The sequence below is a fragment of the Corylus avellana genome, chromosome ca3 (genome assembly GCF_901000735.1).
Source record: "Corylus avellana chromosome ca3, CavTom2PMs-1.0".
NCBI classification, from domain to species: Eukaryota; Viridiplantae; Streptophyta; class Magnoliopsida; order Fagales; family Betulaceae; genus Corylus; species Corylus avellana.
In genome coordinates, this window is record NC_081543.1 from 7,020,758 (window position 1) to 7,041,267 (window position 20,510).

A 20,510-nucleotide genomic window follows, 5' to 3' on the forward strand; every position below is an offset into this window, starting at 1 on the left:
AATACTCGTTTATATATATATATTATAGAATTTCTTCTGCAGAAAAGATTGGGCGTTCTTGAGAATGCTCTCAAAACATATGTATGTAATACTCTTTCCAAGAAGAGGATTGCGTAATACTCCTTTCCATTTTTTTTTTTCTTCAGAATTTCTTATGCACAACATATGAGATCAAAAGCTGCAATTTTTTTTTTTCTTCTAGAAGCCAAATATATGAGATCAAAATCGTTATTTTTTTTTTTTTTTCAAAATTTTCGGAATAAGTTAAAAAAGCTAAGATTTTCTTTCACTTTGACGTGAGGAAGAAGAAGCGCCAAGTTGTTTTTGTTTTGGGAGGGAAACAAGTTGTACGTTGTTTTTTTTGAGAAGGAATCAAAATAAATAAATCACTTCAAAAAAAAAAAAAAGAGACTATTTATGCATTGCTTTTTTATTTTAGGAATATAATAAGTTATTTTGTTTCCTTAAATAATAGTTGCATTTGTTTTAACCCTTAGATATAATGAACGGTCAAATTTAAGAATTTGAGAAACTAAGAATTCGAGGGGATTTGGATCCGAGAAAGAGTTAAAGAGGTTGTAAAGATCGGTACTCAAGTATTTAATTAGGAAAAAAAAGTATTTAATTAGGGAAAAAAGTATTAGGGCTAATGCATATTTAAGTGACTATTTCATAGATCCCATATATCAAATAGATTTTCTCTTTTTTATTTGAAACAGAGAGAATCTTTGTCCCACAGGAAATGCACTTAACATATTTTCTATCCAAATTAATACATGGTTTCGATAAATGAGACAAATTGAAATTAAAATTTCAACCTACTTGGATGTGTGATTTTTTCCAGCTCAACTCAAAATTGTGAATATTGAGGAAAAAACGAGTTGAAATTATATTTGGATGGTTTAAAGAATATAAAATAAAATTACAAAAAATAAAAACAATAAAGAAAAGAACAAAAATTTTGGGGTGGTTTTAAACTACCCTTAGGGGTGGCCGATCCACCTCCAAAACTAATGGGATGAGTCTAGGGTGGTCTGGTCACCACACCTATGTATATAATTTTTTTGATTTTTTATTAATAATTTTTATTAGTTGGGTTGAAAATTTTTGAGTTGAATTGAGTAAAGTGGTGTTAAAAAAAAAAAGAGTTGGGAAAAATCATGCCTTGATTTCCGCAAAGAAAAACCATCAAAAACACCATCACCCAAACATATTTCAAAAAACCTTTTTTTTTCTGGATGTTCACAATTTAAAAAACAATACAAAAAATCGCACACATAAACAAGCCCTAAAAGTTATATTAAGATGAATAATTTTAGAAGTTCCTCTCATATCACTCAAAAAATGAGGTGATTTTTTAAATTACAATTCGATCAAAATCGAATAATGATCGATCACAAGCTCAATAGTGATTTTAAAAGCTACCTCATTCTTAGAGGAAGACAAGAGTGACACAACAGAGACTTGAAGAATTACTTGGATAAATGATGTAGAGCTTTTATCGGTACCGGTAGCATTTCTTTTGATTAATTGTTTTAATTCTCTTAAAAAAAAAAACTCCACGTCATTTTAGTACGCATCTCTTTAATAAAAGATTTGATATCCCTAATATTTATCTTTCCATTTTAAGAGTTACCACGAGTAGAAAAGTAAAATAAAAAAAAAAAGAAAGAAAACAAACTTGGCAGAAATAGGAGATCAAAATCAAATCCGGTTTTGTACAGGAAAGTGGTAAAAGGTGTGAATTCACTCTCTCTTTTCTCTCTGTCTTCCTTTCACTGTCATATAAAAACCAAAAGGAAATTACAATGCTTATTAGTTATTACTGAGTCGATAATCCAGACGCGTTTCCTCTCTGTATTGTTTTGACCACAGATTGGGTCTCTCTCTCTCTCTCTCTACTCTCTAGAGGCAGAGAGGGAGACTAAGAATTAAGAAAAATCAGTCTTTGATTCCCCAAAAAGTCAAACAATTGCAAAAGCTAAAAACCTCCCACCTCGCAACAACAACTACAACGACAACAACAACAAGAAGAACCATTAACCCTTCTCTCTCTTTCTCTCTGTCTGAAATCTCAAGGCTTTGATCCTAACTTACTCTCTTTCTGAGCTTCGTTGGGTCTTTCTTGTTCGAATCTTTTATTATTTGGAGAAAAACAGAGTCTTGTCTATGATGAGTTCGAATACAGCGGCGTCGAGTTCAGGAGGCGCTGGATCGGCGGATTCTTCAGCTCCCAGGAGAATTTCCAAGCGACCCAAGTGTAATTTCCTCTCAAAAGCTTTCGTTTTTGGGGCTTTTTTCTGGGGGGGTTTTGAGTTCGTTCCATACGTACTCACTCGCAATTTTGTTCATATGATTCATCGGTTTTTCTTGGCTGCTTTTTGATTAAGTGTTTCTTTCTACGTAATCTTTAGTTCCAAAAATTCTCTAATATGTTTGTTGAGAATAATTCGGAGGTACCCAGATGAAACTTTTTTGGTTTAGTCTTTAATCTTTATGACTTTTTGATTTTTGTGCTTCATGGGTTTTTATGTTCTATGTGATAAGTCTGATTGTGTTAATGCGCTCGGTTTGACTTTGTGTGCATCTGAGAGTTTGGTGTGCTTTGGTTTGTTAAATTAACAATATTCTGGTATGGAACATAAATATCAGTTTTCGGTTAATATTTTCTTTTGGAATTATCTTTAATTTTGAACTTATATTTCAATTATACTTGATATGCCTTTTGACTTTTTAATAACGATTATGTTGGCTTTATAGTTATTAGTTCGCTTTTGTATTCTAACATGTAGTTGACTTTGTGTTAATGACCTTACTGTAGAGTAGAGGATGGATAATAATAAACTCAGGAACAATTTACTGCTAGATAACCCACCATATGTAGGATCATTCTATAATGTCCTATCTACCCATGACCATGATAGCCCTCCTTTCCCTTGAAAGTGTATTTGGTGGAATAAGGTTCCTTTGAAAGTGGCATTCTTTGCTTGGTTGGCTGTGCTAAGGAAGATCTTTACTACGGATAATCTAAGGAAGTGGCATATCATAGTAGTAAATTGGTGTTGTATGTGTAAGAAGAGTGGAGAATCCGTTGATCACCTTTTCCTCCATTGTGAGGTTGCTAGTGCCTTATGGGATTTTGGGTTAGCCTGTGGCATGCCTAGATGAGCAGTAGATCTCTTTTGCTTGGTGGAGTGGTCAGTTTAGTAGTTCTCATAGTGCAGCATTGTGGAAGATGATTCTGTTGTATATTATGTGATGAATCTGGAAAGAAAGTAATGATTGTAGCTTTGAAGATCGCGAGAGGAAGGTGGTGGAATTAAAGGCTTTTTTCTTTAATACTCTCTACCATTGAGTGACTGCCCTTGATTACTTTCATCTTTTTGGGTTTCACAATTTTCTGGCCTTTTGTTCTTTTTCTAGTTAGGTATTTCTATTGTATATATCCCGTGTACTTGGGTTGCCCTGTGTGTTTTTTTTTTTAATTGAAATGTGATTACTTATAATAAAAACTGTTTTGATGCTCAGAATTTTGATATTTCATTTATTTGTCGATGTACCACATATAAAAATTTAGTTTTTTGTTACTAGATCCTTGCAACTACTCTTCGGAAGAATAAAATTGTCAGCCTGTTTATGATTAAATGTGGTTGCCAATGCTTTAAGCTTCTTATAGGTTTCAGTAGATGCCTTCAAACTATGGCCATGAGGGGCTCGGTTTTGAAGGCTAAGTCAAACGAATGAAACTTTGAGTAAGGATGACAACTGGGTGGCTTTATTGGGTGTACTCACCCTTGCTGCCCTTACTAAGAGGTATGAGATTCACGTGGTAGAGTTCTGGTCAAGTTTCAGGCATGTTTTTTGAACTTAATACAGTTTTTGAGTTTGGTCAGGTTTCTGTAGCGTTCTGGCAATGTTCTGTGTCATATGTCCTAAGATTTTGGAAATAAATGGACATCATGCCTAGATACACACTTAACCTAATGAATGAAGGCAAGTATATTTGATGTAGTGCCAAGGTGACAGCCATGTCATGATGACACGGATAAGTTAGAAGACTAAGAATTTGGCTTGGAGTACACTATCTTCCCTGATAAATTGTGTTTTATTTTGAATTTTCTTTCTTGTTTATCCATCCAGTGCTTTGTGATAGAGTTAGAAGCTGTGATAGAATTGAAAATTCTAGTCTTTGTTAGTGTTACGTGGGAAGTAGTATATCTATGTAGGCATAGCCAAATTCATTGGGGGTTTTGTGTTTGTGAAGCCTTTTGTTTGTGTGTGAGCTCTTTTATGTGTGGTGTGTGTTTGAATATGTTGTGAAGCTTTTCCACCGTTTTCCTTGCACACTTCCATGATCCTATTCAACATGAATTGGCTCTACATGTTGACACTTCTTTAGTAGCTCTGTTGATTTATTCCTAAGCAACTGGTTTACAAAATTTTCAGATTCTAAGTTTACTCAGCAGGAACTTCCAGCATGCAAACCAATTCTCACACCAAGATGGGTAAGCTTTATTGCTTGTTTTTAATATCTCCCTATTGTTATCAGTTTGCATGGCAAAAATAATTAATAGATCTCTCTCTCTCTCTCTCTCTCTCTCTGTGCAGGTAATTTCGGCATTCCTGCTTGTTAGCATTATCTTCATTCCAATTGGAGTTGCTTCCTTGTTTGCTTCCCGAGATGTATGTTTAAACATGATCCAACGTTTTGCAATTTATTTGTAGTTCCACAAATAGTTAATTTGGGATTTGTCTTCTGTCAGGTTGTTGAACTTGTTGATGAGTATGAAACAGTTTGCATACCACCGGCCAATAGAACTGATAAGGTCAAATACATACAGACCTCTACAGATAACACATGCAACCGAAGTATAACAGTAAGTTTCCCCAGGAACAAACTCTCATTTATGTTATTGTTGTTTGTTAAAGAGATTAATACATTGGGGAGTTTTCTAGTGATACTATAGTATAATATGTTCATACACAACTTAACCCAAAAGCTTAAGCTTATGGTTTTGAACTCAATTATATTATATTTAACCGTTCACGCTTGTAACATCTTTCTAAATGTAAGACAACCTTTTTCTCTACTCACGTGTATATTCAACAATCTCCCCTTTATGTGTAAGTCTATCCTCCATTGCTACACTACTCAGATGAATACTTTATCAATCATATGGGCTGTATTTAGGATCACTTTGTGTGGGTTTTTATCCATGCCTTCAACTGTGAAAGGGACCCACCATCTATACATGCGCTCCATCCTTGCATCAATTGCGACTTAACTTTTTTTTCCCTTTTACACGTATACTCAAGATTGTTATTTATTAGGGGGCTATTGCCACAGCTATAATTAGTTCTTCATCAGCTGTGGTGGTAACAGTATGGGATATTGGAAGCTACTGTAACATCTCTAGTAGTATCATTTTCTTATATATATTCCAGTTCTAAGGTTACCAAATGGATGGACTTATCTTCTTTTTTATTGTTTATCTGGAAGGTAACAAAGAAAATGAAGCAGCCAATATATGTGTACTATCAGCTTGACAATTTCTACCAGAATCATCGCAGGTACTCATCTACTGCCTTTGCCATATCTTCCAAATATGTTTAATATGATTATGCAAGAAACTATTTATTGAATTATATTATCCAAATTTATGTGTGGCCATGAAACCTTGGTCCATCTAAGCTGCAGAAAATTACCAGTAGACCATATAACATGGTTATTCCTGTTAATAAAGATGACATGGGGTGCTGGGCGAACCTTTTTAAGACCTTTCTTGCCCCACATAAGGATCTATTAAAGAATTACCGGATCTGGGGATGCACTGACAAGCAAATTTATTACTGATGCTTTTCTTACCTATTCAAAACAAATTATTGTGGCAACTCTTTTGGTAGGTAGTAATATCTGCAGTTTGTACTACAGAAAAGTTTTTCTATTCATTTATGCGTGAGAAGTAGCATTAGACTACAACTGGGTCATGAGAATGTGTATCTTATCTAACCCCTAGGAGTTGGCTCAATTTCTTGGGTCAAGCCTGCCAACGAAGCTGGAGTATTGTCTGATCCGTATGGAGGGGGCGCTTTACATGGGTTCGAGGTTTATCCGATAGGGGTGGGTACACGAAGTAGCCCTGCCTTGGAGAGGTTCCTCGTCATAAAAAAGAATGTGCATCTTTTCAACTATTTGTTTGTGTGTTTTAAAGTCAATTGAAGTGATAAGATTTATTTATAATGATTTCCAGATGATGTGCTGGGTACGAACACAGAGACCATACTGTTCTTTGCATTGCTTTAACAATAGTTTACTGTCATTGACAATTACACATGCCTTCTGCCTGTCCACGGTCTCATTTATTAGCTCTACCTTTTTTAATAGAAAAATTTAGCCCACGTTTGCATACTAGGGGAAAATTTGAGCCACTGGTCATATTTAGATAACTCTAGCTAGCATGATGCCTGAAGATGATACTTTGTTGATTTCAGAATAAGGAAAGTGACTTGCATTGTAGTGCACTATATGTCAGCTTCAGGAATGAGGGTACTTGTGTGTGCTATATTGATCTCATATCTTGCAATTACTTTTAGATATCCTCAATCTTTGTTTAACATCTTTTCCAGTATCTTTTATTCTTGGCTTTTCCTTTTCACTTTTTTTTTTTTTTCATAATGAGTGGAGGCTTCATCAAGTGTCACCATGACTTTGTACAGGTATGTGAAGAGCCGAAATGATGCACAGTTGAAAAATGGGAATTCTGATGATATAAGCTCGTGTAAGCCAGAAGATAATTTGTCAAATGGGTCAGCAATTGTTCCTATTGTTCCTTGTGGTCTCATAGCTTGGAGTTTGTTCAATGATACTTATAAATTCTCCCGCAACAACCTGCCATTGACTGTAAACAAGAAGGATATCTCATGGAAGAGTGATAGGGAGCACAAGTTTGGCAAAGATGTCTATCCTAAGAACTTTCAGAATGGAACTCTTAAAGGCGGCGCATCACTTAATGAGTCCATACCAGTAAGCATTTCATGACTTCTCATGTGGTAGAATTAAAGTATAACTAAGATAATGTTCATGCACAATAATAGACTTTCTAAATCAATTGGAGCATTTATGTTCGTTTTTTTTTTGATAAGTAATTGGAGCATTTATGTTCGTTATAAGAGAAAATAAGAGAAAATGCCTTCCTACATCTAGCAGCATAGAATATTTTTTTGAAAGATGGTTTGTTGAAATATAACTCCAAAAGGAGCGTCACCAGGGACCCAGAATATATACAAGAGGCGTCATGCTAGATTGTTTTGATAAAAGTTTTCCATTACTTATAAAAAAAAAGATTGTTTTGATAAACAGTTGTTTAAAATAACACTGAAGGGGATGTCATCCCAGTATGCCGGGTCTTGACTAGAGAATTTCTTGAACAACCAAAACATCTGAGCTCTTAAAGTTTAATATAGCTAAAAATTCTAAAAAAGGAAAAAGAACAAAGTTAAGATGAATATAATTCCAAGTAAACAATGATATGAGGAATATTATCTCGAGTTTATATATGGAAATTGTGTAGCCCACAAAAGAAAAAAAAGTTTTATGTATGGGAATCTCCATGTTGTCAAATACTCTTTTACTGTTTGCATTCTTGATGGCCACACAATCTATCAGGGGACTGCTCTCCAGGCCAAGTCGTTTTCCCTGCCTTCAAAATAATACCTGTGTTTGAGCACTCACTGCAAATTTATTGAGATCATTTTACAAACAAATTCCAATTCATAGATTACCTTTAGCTCGCCTCTCCCCCCTCTCCCACTGTTATATGTGACATTCTTAAGTCTTAAGTAAAGTTGCTTCAGTAAATGAGACGAGTGGCTAACCTGGTCAGATATATTTTGTGTAACAGTTGAGCAAGCAGGAGGATCTCATTGTATGGATGCGAACTGCCGCTCTGCCAACTTTTAGAAAGTTGTATGGGAGGATAGAGGTGGATCTTGAGGAAAATGAGACAATACAAGTGATATTGGAGAACAACTATAATACATACAGTTTTAATGGCAAAAAGAAGCTTGTACTTTCTACCACTAGTTGGCTTGGCGGAAGGAATGACTTTCTTGGCATTGCTTATCTCACTGTTGGCGGATTGAGCTTCTTTTTGGCTTTGAGTTTCACTGTAGTATATCTTGTTAAGCCAAGGTAAATTTCTTAATCACATACTCGACCTGTTCTTAATATGTTGGGCTCTATAAGAGTGCCGCTGTCAACTGGTGGCTTCTTGTGAGCTTTCCTTTTTTGCAGCCTGATTTGTTGTACATGTATCCGTCTGGTCTGTGGGGAAACATGCTAGGGTCCATCTGTGTTTCATACCTTATTGTCGTAGTATGCAGGTTCCTGCACAGGTGTAAATTGGTTAAGTGGTGAAATAGAAAGTGAACTTTTGGCCTCATTTCCATTCAATTGCAAATGCATTTGGGCATGGAATTTTGATCATGGAACTTATGTGGCCCAAATTAGCTGTTAGGCACACGTGTGTAGTTATGACATTATTTAATGGGTGAGCTAAATGTAGGTAGATAAGCTTTCTTTCTTTTACTTCTCAGTTTAGATTTATTTTTCTTTAAAACCCTTCCCCTTGCATTTTTGTAATCAAGAATTTAGACCCACCGATGTTAATGGAGTATGTCTTCTAATTTTAAAAATAGAAGTCAGGAAAAGTTATAATTTATAAAGTAAAACTTTTTTTTGAAGTTAAACCTAGATGTTGGTGTTGGACAGACGGCATTAAAACTGTAACACGATTGATTTTTTTAATATGATGTTACAGAGATCATCTTTTTCCAACAGTATTTTGTGACCATGGTGGAGTGTATGTTCAGTTAATTCTAGGGGTGGTAAGAAGAACTAGGCATGGGCTATTTTTAGCGTCCATTCTTTGTTGCAAGAGAGATTCTTGTTTATCAGCTTGATTGATGTCCCTCCAGCATTACCATGCAGTTAGTCTTACAGAAAAATTCATATACCGGGCGCATTAAATATTGTCGTGCAGAACATGTAATATCATAGGGAATTCCTTGGCAAAAGGGTTACTAGGAATTAAAAGTTTAGACAATTATGTCTTGTAACTAATCTGTCCCTGGTTCTTTGAATGTGTATTTGCAGGAGACTTGGAGATCCTTCATACTTGTCATGGAACAGAAATCCAGGGGGGCGCTAAAGAAGGAAGTTTCTGGACCTCTGTTGATAGCTTGTCTTGAGCATTTCACAGTGGATAATTTTTATATGATGTAATTTTATGTGTACTTCATCCTTGTAGTGATATTGTTGATAAATGTTCTAAATAGAAACGATGCAACAGTGAACAAGCTGTATCTCTCGTTATGTTTGGTACTACAAATGATTTTTTATTATTTTAATTTTGTTTTTATTTGTACCTACATGATTTCTCTGGTGTATTTGTTCAATGTTCTTTCATTTTGAGGTGTGTATTGTGCCGTTTAATGCATTTGATTAACATATCTAAATTTTATTCTTCAAACGTTACATAAATTCTTTAACATAAATATTTAGATGTCTATGTCTTACTCATTGGCTCACGACTAACAAGTGAACTTTTTCATTTCAAAAAAAAAAATAAAAAATAAAGGCATTGCATTGCATTGCATTAGCATAACTGCACTGAGCCACAATAGAAGAACGATGGCGCCTGTATGTGAGGGTTGGCCCGAATTGGTTTGTAATGCACATGGAAATACGCGTGATGGAACATTTATGTGAAATGAATATGGATCGCTTCGAATTAGGGTTTGACAATTTTTGCCACAATCTGAAAGTCTAACATTTAGCGAGTTAAAAGTAATTAAATAGGTTGGCTTTTATATTTAGACTTCAACATGACTCAAACATGATAAACAAATACAAATTGTCACCATTCACCAAAAAAACGTGGTGGTACCGTATATTTATAGTGTAGTGCTCTGAAGTCCTCTTACTATCGTCCAACTATCGTGTATGCTATAGATTTTTGGTGTGGCAGATCCCTTGTGGTTGTGTTCCAAGTGAAAGAAGAAACTCGAGAAATTGTTCTTCTGCATTCGGATTTTTGGCGGCTGGAGCCATGTTAATAGTATTTTAACATGGCATTTGTAAATAGTATTTTAACACATTTCTTTATATCTGCACCTATAAGCAGGAGCAACAATATAAAGAGAAGCTGAGAGCCCTGCACCATATTCTATGATTTGATTGGAAACTTTTACTATAGATATGAAAAGCATTTTGAGCCTTTGAAATTTCTTCTGTGAGCATGATAAATCTACTTTTCATTAATTCTAAAAGAAGTGTTTTAACACAAGTTGGTACCTGTTCCATTTCACTGCATGATGGCTTTCCAGTAAGCTTAGTTGCCAAAAACAAAAAGGGCTTGTGTTTTTGTCCATTCATTCGGATGGCCACTCACAGTACTCTTAGGAAGACATTGGAAAGATATGCACCTTCTGGGTAGGATGGGTCAATAGGATGATCACATGCTGCTCCGGCCTGTCGTACAACAGTAATCTTCCTTCCTGCCATTGTTGCAGCACCCTGATCACCAAGAAAAAAGATGTTTGTCAAAGTTAATTAGAGACTCCTGTTAATTTCTTCCAATGAAAGAGTAGGAGTGACCATCTGTTTGCCATCAAACTTCTTATCTGTGGCCAAAAATTATGGATAGAAGTATCAATTTTATCACATATGTTACAGTAAAAAGGGATTCATCTATTCACCTCGTTCCAATAAAATGAAAGGAATAGAATCACATATTGAGAAGAAGAAATAGACTACGCACCGTATCAAGAGGGGTTACAAAGCCATTGAGTAATATTATTTAATAGACTGCTGATATATTTCTGTCATACAATTGAGACGACACGATAGTAGAAATCAATCCTTAAATTTTTTTTTTTTGTAAATGTTGATTCAAGGGTTAATTTTCAATGTCGCATCGTCCTAATTGTATGACAGTCGCAGTATACTAAATAGCATTACTTAGAAGCCATTTCATTCTGATCAAGTTCCTGACTTTTGGCACAATGGCTTCTGACAATGTTATAATAGAAAGTAAATTTTTCTCAAAAAGTAAAATAACATCAATGAGAGAAAAAGAATGACAGAAGGCTCATCTATAGTACAGATTATAGCAAATCATTCTTAGTTATATGAAGATGATACTGAAAAGGTTTTTTTTGATAAGTAAAGAAGAAACTGAAAAGTTAATAACACATCAACATTTTCAATCAGGTAACAACACAGTAGAGAAAGAATTACTTGCCTGAAGAGTAGACAAGAACATCCCACTTTGGGTCATAGCTCCTGAACACGAACATGTCATGAGAAGTCCACCTCTCCTTGTTAATCGCATTGCTAATGAGTTTAAAGTTCTGTACATGCCTAATGCACTTTGTAAAACCTAAATTGAATAATGACCCGATAAGCAGCATAGAAATTCACAAGAAATAGAGAAAAAGCTGACATATGCATAGAGAAGCAAACTGCAGTTTGTAAACAAGGTCAAAAGGTTTTGCATGCGATTACAAAGCATCAAACCAAACAAGTAAGATATTTTTTTATTAAGTACATCAATCTTATTAGAAAGTGCAAATGGACACAGCTCAACTCAGCTGCTCAGGTACATTGAGAGTATACAAGAAAGGACACCCACTTAGGGGGGGAGAAAGAACACAAATCCAACAATTTCAGAAAATTCGAAAACCCAGAAATCCTTGTAGCAATCATCCACCCATAAAAGGTTTTGAACATAATATCTTTTAACTATACCAATGTTCTCACAAAATCTTCAAAGTTTCAGGAGTCACATTTTCTCTAGATGCACCATATTACACAAAGGAGAGCTATCCTCTAGGCTTCTAAATTGCGGAGACTACCAAACTGGCCAATAAATCCACCACCCATTAGGGGGCACTACCCCCTCTATCCCAAAAAGATGAAAATCAAAGTGCACGTCTTTAGCTAGTTTAGAATGGAGCAGAAGATGATCAAAGGATTCCCCACTCTTCTTACACATGCACTAGTCAATTACTATAACTTGCCTTTTTCTTAGATTATCAAAGGTTAAAATTCTCCCTAATGCTGCTGTCCAAACAAAGAAAACCACCCTCGAAGATGCCTTACTTATCCAAGTGCTCTTCCTACAGAAAAGATAGCTAGCGAGGGGACAAAGCACATGATAAAAAGATCTAACCTCGAATATCTGCCTTTTGGAGGGGGACCAACAAATCCTATCCTCGCCTCCTTTCAACCCACTAGAGTACAAGAGGATGAAAAATGAGGTGACTACATCTCCCAATCATGCACGACTATGATGAAGTGTTCCACTGACCGGTATCATTCAAAAACTGCACGTGGTCTACAACTGAGGCCTCCTTAAAGCTAGCAATAGTAAGCAACACCGGAAAGGCTTCCTTCAAAGTCCTATTTCCAACCCACACATCATACCAAAACCGGATCCTAGACCCGTCTCCCACCTCAAATCGTCCCAACACCTCCTAATGTTTCTCCACAACACCACACATGCACTGCATTGGAGCACCACCCTCACCACAAGCTCTCGTACTTAGCTTCAACCACCACTCTCCACAATGTCTCCCTTTCTGTGGCGCAACACCAAAGCCATCTCCTCAACAGGGCTCAATTGGACAAGATCAGGTTCCTAACTCCCAAACCTCCTGAAGACAGTGGAATACAAATTTTAGACCAATTGATTAGATGGAATGTAAACTCATCACTGACTCGTCCCCACAAGAAATCCCTTTGAATTTTATTGATTCGATTAGCAATTCCAAATGGGATTAGGAAAAGGGACATAAAATAAGTAGGCAGATTGGAGAGAGTACTTTTAATCAATATGATCCTACCACCCTTCGACAGATAAAGCCTCCTCTAACTTGCCAAACGCCGTTCCATCTTTTCAATAATACCATTCTAGATAGATTTTGCCTTAAACGGAGTCCCTAAAGGAAGTCACAAATACTTCAAGGGTAGAGAAGACACCCTCCAACCAAGGATACTGGCCAAGCCTCCAACATCATCCACGACACCAACGGGGACTAACTTTTATTTGGCCAGGTTAATTACGGAGATGCTTGGAATGCGCCTCACAAAAAATCGAAGTGTCATCCCAAAAAGGAGATGAGACAAATTGACCACATCATTACTCCTTGATCCCACTAAAAAGCCTGATAAGAGCCGCCTATCAACAATGGTGGACAAAATTCTACTCACTGTCTCCATGATGACAACAAACATCAACGGGGATAAAGGATCCCTTGACTCAGGCTGCGGGAACTTTTAAAGAAAGAAGCACACTATAGAGATGCAATGAGCTATCCAATCTCGCCATCTCTCCCCAGAACATCTCCTCAACAAGTACAATAGGAAGTCTCAATTAACATGATCGTAAGCCTTTTCTAGACCCAATTTGCAAAGCACACCAAGGATCCCTGATCTAATTTTGCTATCGAGACATTCATTAGCAATAATGACTAACCCTAAAATCTATCTTCCCCTATAAAAACATTCTGACACCTGGAGATGACCTTCTCCAACACTACTGTTAACGAGTTAGCTAGGACTTTAGAGATAATTTTGTAAACATTGCTCACAAGACTAATTGGGTGAAAAATATTTGATATCCACCACCCCAGCTTTCTAGGAAATAAGAGTAATAAATGAGAAATTGAGGCTCCTTTCAAAGTTACCCCGATCATAGAACTCATGCAAGACGTTCATGACATCTTCTTTAGGAATCTCCTAACAAGACTGGAAGAAAGCCAAAGAGAAACTATTAGGGCCTGGGGCCTTGTCGCTGTTTCGAGCTTTCACCACCGCAAAGATGTCACTCTCCTCAAAGGCTATTTCCAACCAAGTGGCCTCCTCCGCATCAATAGTGTTAAAGTGAGACCATCCGGTTTAGGCCACCAATTGAATTATTCTAAATAAAGACGAGTGTAAAACTGCAGAATATGCTCACTTATTTTAGTAGAATCCGAAGAGACGGTGTCGTTAACCACTGGGGAATCCACGGTGTTGTTTTTTTCTATTTGAATTTGCATGTGATGGAAAAGTTTTGTATTCTTGTCTCCCTTCCCCAACAAAAGGGCCCTAGATTTCTATCTCTAACTAATTTCTTCCAAAAGAGTAGTCCTTTCCAATTCACTAGTAACCTATACCTTTCTTGCATTTTCCTCATCTTAAAGGACTATCTTCTACAATAGAATCAAGGTCATGCAGTTCAACCAAAAAAGCATTTTTCTTCTTCTCGACAATGCCAAACACCTCCTCATTCCATTTTTCAAATCTAGTTTCAAGGCTTTTAGCTTTCAAGACAAGACAAAACTAGGGGATCCTTGATAGCTATAAGACAACCACCATTGATTCACCCTCTCCACAAATTAAGCCACATACTCTCAAACTTAAAATAACATCTGCTTGTAACAAAATCAACGCAATCAAGCAATAAAGGAAGATGATCCAATAATACTCTAGGGAGCCTACACTGAGAGACATAAAAAAAGTGGGCCTCCCAGTCAGGAGAGAGAAGAAACCTGTCAATTCTTGACCACAACGAAGAATCACAGTTACCAAACCACATGAAACTACCACCAACAAGAGGGATGTCCATATGGCTTTGCTAAAAAATTAACTCAGAGAACTCAAACATAGCTGGGGGCGAACGAGAGTTGCTAGATCTCTTGCTTGGGAATCAGAAGATGTTAAAATCACCCCCGATAAACAATGGAACATTCCAACAACTAAGGTAGTGTTTGGCAAACAACATGGCTTTTCCACGGCACTATTCACAATAAAAAAGAAAATAATGATTGGTATAGAAAAGTGAAAAGTGGTATTGAAAAGTGGAAAAATTTTGTTTTGTAGTGATTTTTTTATTTGAATAGTAGTAAAAAGTAAATGATGTGATATAAAAGTGAGAAGGTTTTAATGTTATTTTTTTTTGGGAATGAAATGAATAGTGTTTGGCAAGGGGGGGAGGGGGGTGTTGTTTAACAAACAACCCCTAAGCAACCAAAGCCAGTTCACCCCAAAGCACCCCCCTGTCATTGTTGGCATTAGAATTATAAACATCGGCGAATGCCCACTCAAAGTTGTCATTGACATTTCTAAAAGAATATGGCACATAATATGCCCCCCTCCCCAACACACACACACACACACTCAAACTTTTTCACCACCCTCCTATCCCACATTAACAGTATCCTACCACAAAATTATAAAGTCCAGTCTCACCTAGTAAGGAACCAATGTGGGACTTAGCATCCATAAACTTCTTTATAATCCACCCACTCCATGTGTGTAACTCATCTTCTCAATGTGAGACTAACTTTTTGGGGTGTACATATTTAGTCTCAACTCAAATGGGTTAAGGATGTCCTACCACAACTAAAACCTCAAGTTGTTCCCAATCTTTCAAGCCCACAAACAACCTAATAAAGTGAGTCCCTTACATCCAACAAACCCAAATCAGGTTAAAATCTTGGTTCTGTTTCTGAAATTAGTAAATCCACACTTTATTTTGTATTGTAAAAACACTTAAAATGCATGTCACAATACCTTTCTTCGTGGTGCTAGTTTCGGAGGATCAAGAATGACTAAGTCCCATGATTCATTTCTAGAAAGAGCAGCCTTCATAAATTCTATTGCATCTTCTTTGAGAAATGATATTCTTTCCGGATCCATGTTGTTAAGAACAATATTTTCTTTAGCTAGCTCCAGAGCTGGCAACGATGTATCAATACCTAAGAGAGTACAGATATATTTAGTAAACTTCTTTAGCTTTAAAGATGCATGCGATCTTAAGATGTCTACCTGAAATAGAATCCAGAACAACATAAACTATCCTGGTCTAGATGTGCTCTCAAGAATAAATACAGAGAAGGTTAAACAATAATGAAAGTCTCGTGTCATGAGTTTTCCTTCTAAAATAAATGCTACGAATACTTACAACTTGTACAAAAAGCCCCTACAATATGATGGGCAAAATCATGTATTACATGTGTAACAATAGCAAAGATGCGACAACATCAAGTATGAAAATTTCCAAAAAGTTGTTTGCAAGAACATTTCACAACCTCTAATGGCTCTTTTAACTTCTCAAAAATGCATATGCACAACCTCTAATGGCTCTTTTACATTTAGACCTTTGCATTTTTAATTAATTTTTGCTCTCAATTTGTCAAATTTTATTGCATAATGCCAAAAATTTATGAAGTTCAATTACAAAAGATTTTGGCCAAAATAAAAAAGGATCAAATTCAAATAAAAAAAAAAATCTCAGCTAATTAGTCAAATTATGCCTTCAAGAAGTCCAAATCTAAATTTAGGGACATTTTTGCATGAGATGGTGAGAGAAACCCCATAATAACAATATCTAGCAAGAATTGACAAAGAAAAATGACCAAGTCAGCAATAAAATTATACCAGTGACACTCGCAGCACCCCCTCGTGCTGCATTTAAAGTAAAACCACCACTGTAGCAGCAAATATCAAGAACTTTTTTACTGTTTGACATAGTTGATATGAACTGACGGTTTTCACGCTGATCAGCATAAAATCCTGTCTTCTGGCCATCCAGTGAAATTGCATAAAAAATCCCATTTTCCATAACCTACATAACAAAATTACAAGTTGGCAAAAGATGCTGACATTCAACAGATTTTATAAAGCATAAAAGGCACAAGACAAGCAGATGCAGCCAGAAGCCAATTCCAAGGTTCTATGCCAACTTAGATTCGGGAAACAGGTGTTAATAATATACAACTTGCCCGAACGTGAAGCCAGCTGTAGATTGGCTTAGGAGCATTTCTTATTCAGGTATAGAAGAATTATTATTCCTTTGTTTCATTTCAAAAATCTTAAGATACCCTGAAAGAAAAATTCTTCAAACAGATGGTCTTCAGAAAATAAAAATGACCCAAGCATAAATGCCAACAAAATCATGACTATACACAAACAAAATCTTGGATTTCTAAGGGTAGAAACAAATGGAACAATGGGTTGAGCTAGTTTCTAAGTTAAGTTAGTTATTTCAGATTTCGAAACCAATTACAAAAAAGAAATAATAATAAATAAATTGTAGTATCCACAAAATATTTTAATTGGCCAAGATTTGCAAGGATCATGCTCCAACAAATTGGTAGTTTTCTCTCCAGAAACATGTGCAGCAAGGTTTCAAACAACCTTTACAATTCAAAAGGCACACGTCAATAGTAGGTGACTGGTTGCAATCTCAACAGTTGATAAAAACAAGAAGGATGGGATTCTGGGGAAAAGGTGGAGGCTTGGTTTTTTTTTTTGGAGTTGGGGGTTGTTATCCTTTGGAGTTCTATGCACATCATGAAATAATATTATCATGCTGATGTCTTCTAAGAAACAATCTAAAATTTCCTTGGTGACCCGGGAGGGAGTGTGATTTGGGGGGAATGCAGGGTGTGGGGTGTACCATGGACCTTCAATCTCATCTTTTATCAGTTTCTTCTTGATCGCCATGGATTGAGAAGCTTGCAAAAGAGAACAATTTGAAATGAGAAATATATAATGTTTCAAAGGATTTTCTACCTTTGTTGTTCCAGGACAAGCAGATGGATACATCTCCTTCAAATCTGACAAATTGATTCCTTCTTCCTTCAAAATTTCGACAGATGGTCTCCATTTTATATGATTAATTTCATCAATGCTACTGATGGAGCCCTCAATTTCTTGTTTGTACTTCTCAACCCAAGCAGCTGATGATGCTATTACAGCTAAATCTCCAAAAACGTCAACAATTAATCCGGACAATCTGAGATAAAGCACTGACATTCAGTAAGTGTACTAGCACATCCATAGACAATTCTATGTGATATAGGAGGAACGAAAATAAAGGATCAGTCCTAAAAATACAACTGCACCAAAAACCTATAGCTCCATAGAATATGCTACATTTCTTTTTTCTCACTATCTTCAACTTTTTTCTTTTTCCTTTCCTTCCTTATAAAATGTTGGAGGACTATTCCGCTCTAGATGCAGGACATATTTTGGACACAGATCTGATAATTCCATTAGAGCCATGCACATAGACATTATACTGATTTAACAATAAACTCTATAAATTGTATGTGTAGGTAGGAGTGTATGCGTATGTGTTTGCATTTGGGTTTAAGTATATAAATTCTTTTCAAATCTCAATACATCTATAAGTCAACTAACCAATGCATTCACCTTCTGGAGAAGCCAAACCCAAAGCCTTGTTTTGTTGAAAGGAAATTAGGACTATAATTTGCTAAATGTTAGCATTCATGCGTGCATGTATGAATTAATGAATAGCATAGGGGGAAAAAATGTAAACAACCCTTATCTCAGACTCGAAACAAACAATAAAATCTTACAAGTATGGAAGATGTTATTCAACAAATAAAGGACACTGATAAATATTTAAATAAAGTTCATACCTGTCTCCTTCACTATTTACAAGACGATATGCATTTGTATTGGCTGAGGGAAGCCCCAAACTCACACGTAATTGTCTAGCCGCATCAATTCTTGCTTCAAGCAAGTTCTCCATGTTGAATGCAAATGAAGGATCTCTATATCATATAGATTAACAGCTTAACATCCTTGTGAAGGAAATATAACTGAACTGGAAACCCCTTTCTAAGAAAATACCTTGTTGCTTCCTCTTCAAGCTGCATAAGCCGAACAGAGAACATGGAGACTGAATTATACAATCCCCACCCAATTGGTTTCTCTGTCCCATCAGCTACCAGTACAATATCTCCAGTCCGGGGTGGTGGTCTACCAATTATTCTATCAACTGCTCCACTATACACCATTGGACTACCATTCTTAAAGAGTTGTGTCTTCCCCTTCTTTAATACCACCTTTGCAACACCTACCAAATCAAACCATTATAAGAAGATTTTATACCTAAATGATACTAACAATTCCAAGTTAGAGTTTCCCATGTAACCCTTTGCTATGCTCAAGTTAGACACATCAAAAAGAATGCAATGACACTGTAACAAAAGGGTTAGGAATCACCTCATTTTAGTGTTTAGACCATAGACAACACAGGGAAACAGAAATCATGCCACCAACAAGACGTTTGTGTTAAAAGGCCAAGAATGCTCACCCATAAAGTCTCTCAAAAAGAACATAGCTTGAATTTAAAACATTATGAGAACCCAAAAAGGAACCCCAAAAAAAGAGAGAAAAATAAAACAAAAAGAGCACAAGTTTCACTGTATCATGGGAATTGAACTGTTTAATCATCTTTAAGATAGCATCTGAAGCTCCAACGGTACAAACCCATCATCGTCAAAGACACCATTAGAAAAATGGATAAAACACCACAACCGCTGTAACATTATAATTTAAAATAAATTAATCAAAAATTGATATATTCATTATCCATAGTGCATAACTAGTTGCAAGAATCATTTTTCAAAGAGTGTCCTCAATCCATATCTGTTGTTGTTTGATATTTGATTATATGTGGCAAAATTGTCAACTTTTACTCGAAAGCAACTTGCCTTGACTCTCAGCCTCCCTCCTTCCTTTAATTTTCATCTTAAAATTTTTATGCTATACAGGCTTCAGTCAAATCGTCGGGCTCATATAAAAAAAAAAAAAACAGAGAACTGGTTGTTATTATACAGAAGGACTTTTGTAACCAATTATATAATGGACGAAAAAGGATAACTTCATCAACATTTTCCATTTTCCAATAACCCATTTGATCCCAACATTGCAGAAACATGTTTAATAATCAAAGTTGTGGCTTTACATCCATTTAAAGTGCAAATTTAGACAGACCCAGAAACCCAAACGTTTAAATACACACAGAGGCAAAGCAATCATGGAAAAATGACCAACCCCACACACACACACAACGCACCTTTGGGCTGAGAAGAAGCAATTTCTTGAAGAGTGGCGGTGCTTGGTAGTGAAGAAAAAGATAATGCTTTTATCAGGCGCGCGGGAATCAGCTGCATGACTTTGAGCATAAAAGAAAACGAATTTTTGAGGACTACCTTACCCTTTTTCCATGGATATATATATATATATATATATATATATATATATACCCATATCAACTATCCAGTTAACGTTTTGGTGCAAATTTAGGGTCCGAATGGGAGACCCACTTGATCTTACCCGTAAACCCAGATCCAACTGGGTTTGTTTCAATTTTTTTACTCTCAAAGTTAAAAAATTCTGAATTTTTCTTCGAACTTCTAATTTGATGCTATGAAAAATACCAAGATATCCTCAAAAAGTTTCAGGGTTGACATTTCATCCATTTTTAACGTCTATTTAACGTCAAACCCTAACAGAAGGTGGTAGATTGCATCAAATTAGAAGTTCGAATGGTGAAATTGAAATTTTTTAAACTTTAAGAAGTCTTCTTAAAATGTGTGGAAGTTCAATTTTTTTATTTTTATTTTTATTTTTTTAAAGGAGGTAG

General features: G+C 35.9%; 2 protein-coding genes across 4 annotated transcripts; one reads left to right on the forward strand and one right to left on the reverse strand.

Annotated features, from left to right (window-relative positions):
- The first annotated feature begins 1,834 nt into the window (after window positions 1–1,834).
- On the forward strand, window positions 1,835–9,429 carry LOC132173866 (ALA-interacting subunit 3). Its single transcript, XM_059585518.1, has 8 exons — window positions 1,835–2,260; window positions 4,447–4,505; window positions 4,609–4,683; window positions 4,764–4,877; window positions 5,501–5,571; window positions 6,718–7,024; window positions 7,902–8,191; window positions 9,155–9,429. Exons 1-8 carry the CDS (start codon window positions 2,170–2,172, stop codon window positions 9,207–9,209), a joined length of 1,062 nt encoding a protein of 353 aa, XP_059441501.1. The 5' UTR covers window positions 1,835–2,169; the 3' UTR covers window positions 9,210–9,429.
- On the reverse strand, window positions 8,202–20,062 carry LOC132173865 (uncharacterized). Of its 3 annotated transcripts, none has more exons than XM_059585516.1 (9): window positions 19,941–20,062; window positions 18,710–18,935; window positions 18,496–18,630; window positions 17,624–17,846; window positions 16,487–16,673; window positions 15,620–15,804; window positions 11,304–11,441; window positions 10,355–10,576; window positions 8,202–8,386 (listed from the first exon to the last, which is right to left on the reverse strand). In XM_059585516.1, the coding sequence occupies exons 1-8, from the start codon at window positions 20,047–20,049 to the stop codon at window positions 10,448–10,450; spliced, it is 1,332 nt and encodes a 443-aa protein (XP_059441499.1). In that variant the 5' UTR covers window positions 20,050–20,062; the 3' UTR covers window positions 8,202–8,386; window positions 10,355–10,447. The 3 variants fall into 3 exon arrangements, with proteins under 3 accessions (XP_059441499.1, XP_059441498.1, XP_059441500.1); XM_059585515.1 differs by lacking the exon at window positions 8,202–8,386 and adding an exon at window positions 9,866–10,174; XM_059585517.1 differs by lacking the exons at window positions 8,202–8,386; window positions 15,620–15,804 and adding an exon at window positions 9,866–10,174.
- Between the last annotated feature and the right edge of the window lie 448 nt (window positions 20,063–20,510).

Excerpts from the sequence above, each read along its gene's own strand:
- LOC132173865 (XM_059585516.1), bottom strand. The coding sequence starts at position 20,049 with ATGCTCAAAGTCATGCAGCTGATTCCCGCGCGCCTGATAAAAGCATTA. Across the intron at positions 16,674-17,623 it reads CTTGTCCTGGAACAACAAAG|GTTATGGAAAATGGGATTTT; the intron begins GTAGAAAATCCT and ends TTTGTTATGTAG. Across the intron at positions 10,577-11,303 it reads TGTTCTTGTCTACTCTTCAG|GGTGCTGCAACAATGGCAGG; the intron begins GCAAGTAATTCT and ends CTTGGTGATCAG.
- LOC132173866 (XM_059585518.1), top strand. The coding sequence starts at position 2,170 with ATGATGAGTTCGAATACAGCGGCGTCGAGTTCAGGAGGCGCTGGATCG. Across the intron at positions 5,572-6,717 it reads TTCTACCAGAATCATCGCAG|GTATGTGAAGAGCCGAAATG; the intron begins GTACTCATCTAC and ends GACTTTGTACAG. Across the intron at positions 8,192-9,154 it reads GTATATCTTGTTAAGCCAAG|GAGACTTGGAGATCCTTCAT; the intron begins GTAAATTTCTTA and ends GTGTATTTGCAG.